At 54.4% G+C, this 7,362-nt stretch overlaps 1 protein-coding gene across 1 annotated transcript; it reads right to left on the bottom strand.

Moving 5' to 3' along the window:
- Nucleotides 1-2,327: 2,327 nt before the first annotated feature.
- On the bottom strand, nucleotides 2,328-6,907 carry Actl8 (actin like 8). Its single transcript, XM_003471378.2, has 3 exons — nucleotides 6,722-6,907; nucleotides 5,489-5,899; nucleotides 2,328-3,557 (listed from the first exon to the last, which is right to left on the bottom strand). Exons 2-3 carry the CDS (start codon nucleotides 5,834-5,836, stop codon nucleotides 2,808-2,810), a joined length of 1,098 nt encoding a protein of 365 aa, XP_003471426.1. The 5' UTR covers nucleotides 5,837-5,899; nucleotides 6,722-6,907; the 3' UTR covers nucleotides 2,328-2,807.
- Between the last annotated feature and the right edge of the window lie 455 nt (nucleotides 6,908-7,362).

Raw genomic sequence — 7,362 nt, 5'->3', positions numbered from 1 at the left:
GGTGGGGGCGGGGAGCAAAGCAAAGTTTGTAATTACACACCAGGCAGGCAGGTCTGACGCTCCAGAGGAAAGGTGAGAGGCTATGTTCGGAATGAAATGAGCACAGAGCTGTGATGACAGTCGCCAGACCTACATCAGGAGGGAAATACCCCCCGCCCACCTCCTCTCCAGGCCCCTCTCCCACGACCTGTTTCCGAGTCTCCCTCTTCCACCTTCTGGGCTCCGGCTGCACGAACACACCAGCTCTCAAGCACAGAGTTCTGCTCATCATACTGGTGCTTTGGCTGCCAGCCTGAAGTGATTTGCACTCAAGCCCCAGAAAAAACCACACATCCACATCTCTCAGGCCTGGGCGTCCAGGGCCCAGAAGGCTGGGAGGCAAGCCTGGCCCCCTGGATCAAACACAGTACTTGCAGAGCTAAGTTCAAAGCACTCCTCTTGCCAAGGAACAAGCACTGTGGGTCAGCTCAGCAAATACCTATGGATCTCTTCTTTCATATTACTTTCTACCTATAAGTAGTAAGACATAAACACAAGTCTTCCGGGTAATACTCTCCTAATATATAGAGAGACACAGCACACTCCCTCCACCTTTCATTTTCTTCAGGGAATTTGAGTGTGATGTCTGGCACCACCACAGCCATTTTGTGACCATATCCCAACCCATGTATATGCTAAAAGTGGAAAAATTAAAAGACAGAAAGAGTCCTGGATGATGTAGACACATTATTGTTCCCCTGGGCTGCTTATCTGTTAAATAAATCTCTATCTGTATCGGCCACTTTTAGTCTAGGTGTCTGAGACAACTGAATTTTGTCCTGACGATTCACAGTTAGGCCAAGCTTAACAGGGAACTTGTAAGTGGCAGCCATCTCTAAGGCTTGGCTTTCTTATTTACAGATGGGGACAGATACCTCTCATCTCATAGTGCTTGTGTGAAGATTAAATGTGGCTCCATTTGCAGGGCACTCCCCGCCCTGACAGGATGAAGTCACTGCTCCTATTAACAGTCCTGATTAGCAGCAGGGTGAGGACAGGCTGTAAAATCTGAGGCCACCTTCCCTGTCTCAGCAGCATTGCTGGGTCAGCAAAGCGAGGTCTCCCTGCTCCTCCTAGCACAGGCTCCACTCCAAGCTCCTAAAGGAAGGAAAGCTCACTCCTTGCTGTACCCCAAAGACCTGGCCAGGTGGCTCAGCTGCGGACAAAGCCATCCTGCAGCTCAAGCCTGGCTCGGATACCTGGATTTGAATTTCAATCCTGCCACTTTACGGCACATCTGTAAACGGGATGGCTCCTCTCTGTGTGTTAGTCAGGATAAGCAAATCAGCCGCTATAACAAACAGGCCCGACTCCTTGCCACCTCTCAGTGGCCAAGCATGGTCTGGGGCAGGTGAGCAGGGTCAAGGTCAGGCTCCGTCCATCGGCAGCACTGTGGGCCCTAAGCCTTCTGAGCCCCACCGGGTCTTCCTCAGCCTACAGATCAGCTGTGGAGATGCTAGGGGTCTGGGCCGCACAGGGTGGGCCAGAGCTCACCAACACCCTTCCTAACGGCCAGGGCCTTGGCAGTGGAGTCTCGGCACACACCAGGGAAGGAGAGGACTCTATCACTGATGGCCCGGACGCCCCTCTCCGCCCAGATATGGCACCTTGCTCCAGGCTCTGTTCACCCCTCTGAGACACACCTTCAGCGTCCACAGCCCCGGGGCCCACGTGCAGACTCAAACCATGGCAGACTGAGAGAACTTTTAGACACTGCTTCTGCACCGAACGCACACGGACTCTCTTCCTTCGTTTTTCCTAAACAATGTGACAACTATTTACAGCTATTCACATCATTTAGGTATTGGAAGTAATCTAGAGATTGTTTAAAAGATACAGGAGCAACTATGCAACTCCTACACCGTCTTATACAAGGCATTTGAGCGTCTTAGATTTTGGTAGCCATGGAGGTCCAGGACCCCATTCCCAGGTCTTTGCAGGACGATTGTATTTCATTCTGTGTCCCTCAGGGGACTGTACTCCAGCAGACAAATTTCACAAATCTCTTCCAGCACGAAATCTCCAGTGCCTAGAACATATCGGTATCTAAGTATTTGTCCGATGCATACTGGTGAGAAATCAAGCTTGTCTGAACATCTAGGACAAACGGAGGGAAGGTGGTGACAGAAAGGCAGCATGAGTGACCATATGCAGTCTGCCTGGTGGTGACCGCTGGGCGCAGGCTGTCACCAGGCTCCTGGCCGTCCGCAGGGGGCTGCCATCCCCCGCCCAGGCTGCCACAGAAACCGAGACCAGTTCTCAATGAGAAGTTTATTTGCACACATAAAACACAGCCCTCATGGGTGGGAAGGTACCCTAGTTCCTCCGAAGGGTCTCCCTGGCCACGAAGGGTCTACGAGACTAGAAACCTCAACCTTCCCCCACCCTCTCAACTCCCAATCAAAAATAATCGGGACTCTTGAAAAAGGTCCCGTTCTCTTCCCCAGTTAAAACCCAAATGACCAAGGATGAGACAGCCCAAGAGAGACGGGCTGTGAAAGCTAAGTAGCTGACAGCCAGGGAGGTGACAGCTGGCCACTGTCACCTCGTGAGGCCTCCTGAGAGTGCTGACTCTGAGGGGATTCCAGGGATGACACTGGTCCGCCCTGGGCTTGGATCCCACGCTTGGCACAAGCTGTAACCTCTGACCCTAAAACAATGCCGCTGGCCCTCCTGACTCCACAACCAGCAGCAACCCCACTCCCTGTCTAAAAGTAATCCCCGGGGCTCACATGACAGGAGTCTGTTCCGGGGAGCCAGCCAGCCCATCACAGCCTCATGCTTTCCAGATATTCCTGCCTGGCCACCCACTGGGACTTGTAGGTAGAAAGGTGGGCCACCACGGAGGCACCCAGCCACACACTGAAGTGCCTTTTCTCGCCCATCCATACGGTGGCCTTGAAAGGGAAATGACCCGAGTTCAGCTCCATCCACAGGCGCTTGGTAAAGCCAGGGTACAGGCTGTTTCCACCACACGGCACCACGTGGGACAGCAGCATCGGCTGCCCGGGGACCTCACAGGACTTGATGGAATCCACCAGGACCTGGGAGATGCTGGGGCCCTGCAGGCCGAACACCTGCGGGCTGAAGAACATCTCAGGCGCCAGCCGCTCCAGGGGTGCCAGCTCCACTCGGGTGCCATCTGGGAGCTGGTAGGTGTTGCTCTCGTCGGAGCCGCTGGGCAGGTTCTGGTGGAATTCCAGCGCCTCCTCCAGATTCGTCGGTACGTAACACTTGCTCATCTGTGTCGTGGCCACCGTGTCCATCTGGTAAAGGTTGTGCTCGTCACTCCGTTCCTTAAAGATGCTTTTGAAGAGGTAGGTGGAGAGGTCCTGGCCGGCGAACTCCACAGCCCTCTGGCTGTCGGGCAGGGGCTGGCCCAGGAGGAAGGGCTGCATGCGGGTCAGGCCGAAGCCCGAGTCAATCACCACGCCAGTTAGGCACCCCGAGGCGTACAGGGACATCTCCAGCTGGTCGGCCAGGAGCAGGGAAGGCACTTCCTGGAGCTCGAACATGATCTGCGACAGGGAGGGGACACTCGGTATATTTTTCCCCAACCCTGGACTCTAATCCGTTTCTATTTCTCTCACAACCAAGACACAGACTCTGCTCTCAAACCGAAGAGGTGCACAGCTGTGTGCCCAGGGACTCTCGGGCTCCCCATGGGACGCTCGGCTCAGGACCCTGGGCACGCATGCTGTGGGAACCAGGGAGGGCTCCAGAGGACTCAGAACATAACCTGAAGGCACCCTCGGAGCTTAGCTGGTTATTTCTTTTGCTGATGGTACCGTGGGAAGACTCAGCGGGTACAGAAACAGAGCGGGGATTCTTGCTGTGTGGGCAGTGAGAGGAAGTGGACAGAAGGCCCAGGTCAGAGACACAGCCTCCACTGTCTCTTTAGAAGAAGAAAGAAGAGCACAGAAAAGAAGGGAGTGAGCTGGGTGTGGGGGAGTGCGCCTGTAATCCTGGCGCTCTGGGAGGCTGAGGTGGGAGCATCACGATTTTGAATCCGGCCTGCGTAACTTAGTGATACTCTCAAAATAAGAGAGGCCAGGGATAAGGCTCAGTGGAAAGGGCTGTGCCCAATCCCCTGTACAGAGGAAAAGGGAGAAGGGGGAAAGGTGCCACAAGTCACTGTGCAGGGAGAACAAGAAAAAGAAAACACACTCGCTGCCTGGTAGGGGAAGCTGTGCATGCTCTTGATAAAACTCACCAAACGTCACAACAAAATTGGAATTTTTATAATCAGGATTTAGCAAGGTCCCTGGGCCCATTTTCTCTTCTGCCCACTGCCCCATCCCATGGACCCCTACAGAGTCCCCTCGCCAGCCCCCACCTCCAGGCACATGCCCACGCTCCAGACCCCAGAGGTGCGGAGAGCCTGCAGCGTCCTCTCCATCTCTGGCCTCCTCCTCCCGCTTCCCGTCCTGCTTTCGGTCCAGCAGCCCCATCTTCCCGCAGTGGGAGGGCTCCCTCCATTCCCACCCTACATTACCCCCCACCCCACCATCCATGCAAAACAGCAGCCAAAGTCCTCTTTATCACACAGAAAAGCCCCCTGACAGCTCTCCAAGAGCTTCCGGTCCTGCAGGGCGGGGCTGTCCGGCACCTTCCTTAACAGGCTCCACAGTCCAGGTGTCACTGAGCTCTGTATACGGGGTGTCCCTGCTGAGTCTGAATTTCAGTGAAACAGCAAGTATTTGAGCATATGCATGCGTCGTGCACCATGTGGAACAAACTCACACTAACATGTTATCTGATATTTATTTAACAGTCAATCTAACTAGGCATCAGGTATTTCATTTAGAAAGCCCTCAACAGTAAATACTTTAGATTTTATGAGCCAGACGGTCTCTGTCACTCAGCTCTGCTGTCCCCATACAGAAGCAGCCACAGCTACGATATAAATGAGTGGGAGTGGCTGTGTGCCAATATAACTTTATTTGCAAAAACAAGTGGTGGGCCAGATTTGGCTCACTGGCTCAGGCTGGTTTGCCAACTGTTCAGAGTGTCTCTGCATCCTAGAAGGCCTGTAAAGTCCAGCTTTATCACACTACTTGCCTCTGGCCACCTCAGCCCCCAAGTCACTGGGCGTCAGTGTCACTGGCTGAAATCACCTCCTCCAAGGAGCCTTCCCGGTTCACCCTCTCCACCAGTCAGTCATCTAGAACTGCTCACTCTCTGGAATTCTCATCTGTTAACTTCTTTGAGGTTAAATCTGCCCCCGAATGCAAGTCCTGGGAGGACCAGGACATAGTCAGTGAGTACTTGTGGGAACTATGAACAAACATCCAGCAACCTTCCTTTCCACTGAGTGCTTTAATTTCCTGTCTGTGTCCGGCAGCCTAGCACCACGCCAGCCCTACGCTATGTCCTCTGTAAACATCCAACAGTTACCGAAAAGCCCGATCGTGCGGGCACACGGTGCCAGCCACCCCCACCTCCTCACCTCCAGGGTCTTCTTGCGGGTCGCAGGCTCCTTCAGCGGGAACTCGGTGAGGATCACAGGACAGTCCTCGTGGTCCTCCCGGTAGTGCTGTAGCATGAAGTTCCAGATGTGCTCCACCCCTTCCCAGTTGATGACGCGGCCGCGCTGGATGGGGTAGCTGAAGGTGTCGGGGTTGCAGAGGTCGATGCCCAGGCTCACCTGTCTGTGGGCGTAGCTGGGGCCGGGGTTCTCCCTGCAGGGGATGTAGTTCACCACGCTCGGACAGATCAGCTGGGGCTGGTTCCAGCCTGACAGGCCCGCCTTCAGAAAGCCAGACCCGTGGTCAATGATGATAGTTTTGGTGGCCATGGCCGAGGCAGAGGTGGGAGGGCTCCACACGGGTCCCCAAGGGCGTTGGTAACCTAGTGCCACCTGTGCAAGGAAAGGGTGGGTTCCTCGTGGCCATTCCTGGCTGCCAGGGCTGCTTCCTGCCCTACACCCAGGGACAATTCCAGCCCCCTGCAAGTGTCCCGTCCCCCTTCCAGGTCTCTATACAAACTGCAACCCGAGCCTGGCACATTCACCCGATCTGGAAGTCCCCAGCAGCCCGAGGCCCACCTAGTGTGCCCTGTCTGTCCTGCCCACCATGCAGCTTCCGTCACACTGTGCACACACCTGTCCCATGCAGGCACGTGTGGACCATGATACTGCAGCCTGGCTCTGATTACTTACTGCAGACGCGGCAGGAAGCCTGTCCCACAGCAAGTACTTGACACGCATGGGCTGCCTGCTCGGCTGCACAGGAACATGCAACAGCAGCCTCCAGAGCCAGCGGCTTCAATGACAGCAATACCACAGCGACACAGGGACAGGAGCAGCGACAGTGGGGATGGCCATGGTGATGGCTGCAGCAGCATTTCTAGAACCCGTCCCCTCTACTCAGTGCTGTGAGGAGCATCTGATCACCAGGCACTCTGTGAAAGTGCCATGTCTGATGGCCAGATGCGCTCAAACACCAGCCGCCTCCTGTTTTCATCGGAAGCAAGGATTCTCTCCATCTCTCTCTATCTACTATCCTTACACCAGCTTTGCGGGCAGGGAAACAGAGGCACAGAGCGGTGAAGTTACTCTCCCAGGCTTAACGGCTGACAAAACAAGGGTCAGGAGTTAAACCCAAACCAGACTCCCAAGGCCAGACGCCGAGCACAGACCCCAGATGGGCTCCGGCAGCGCAGCTGTAAGCGAGACACCCACCTGGTGCAGCCACTTTCTGGATCTGGAACACAGTGAGGGCGGCAGACCATGCTCAGAGAGCGGGTGTCACCTCGGCCTGATTTCCAGGTTCACAAGGAAACTGCAGTGGCCAGGGCAGTTACCAGTGCAGGACAGTCACTGAGACCCACGGCACAGAGTGGGGAATCCAGAGGCCAGCTGACCTCTGACGAGAACTGTGGGAGGCAGCGGGGGACAGTCTTTAGGATCAGTGGCAGGGCCAAGTGAACATCCGCATGAGAAGAACCACACCATTAGTCCACAGATGACAGCTTGTAAAACATGAACTCAAAACCAGGCACAGTGGTGCACACCCGTAATCCCAGCACTCTGTAAAGCTGAGGCAGGAGGATGCAAGTCGGATCCCAGCCTGAGCAACTCGGCAAGACCCTGCACAAAATTTAAAAATTACAAAGGGCTTGGGAAGTAATTTAGTGCAAATGCCCTAAAATTCAGTCCTCAGGACCACTTTAAAAAAATTTAAAAAGAACTCAAATGGGTCATAACACCCTATATAAAACCCCAACTACTAAACTATATAATAAAAGAAAACACAGGAGAAAAATCACTGTGACCTTAGAGAGGTCAAGTTTTCTCAAACACAGAAGCCTGATGCATACAAG

This window comes from Cavia porcellus, unplaced genomic scaffold (assembly GCF_034190915.1).
Source record: "Cavia porcellus strain 051 isolate PalLab524CR breed Dunkin Hartley unplaced genomic scaffold, mCavPor4.1 scaffold_25, whole genome shotgun sequence".
In the NCBI taxonomy this organism is placed as follows: Eukaryota; Metazoa; Chordata; class Mammalia; order Rodentia; family Caviidae; genus Cavia; species Cavia porcellus.
The sequence above is the reverse complement of the archived record's forward strand: the minus strand, read 5'-3'. Positions and strand labels throughout refer to the sequence as shown.

Bases quoted from the DNA above. Each gene is read 5' to 3' on its own strand.
- Actl8 (XM_003471378.2), bottom strand. From the start codon at position 5,836: ATGGCCACCAAAACTATCATCATTGACCACGGGTCTGGCTTTCTGAAG. The intron at 3,558-5,488 runs GTGAGGAGGTGG...TCCCTGTCGCAG, and splicing joins CCCGCAAGAAGACCCTGGAG to ATCATGTTCGAGCTCCAGGA.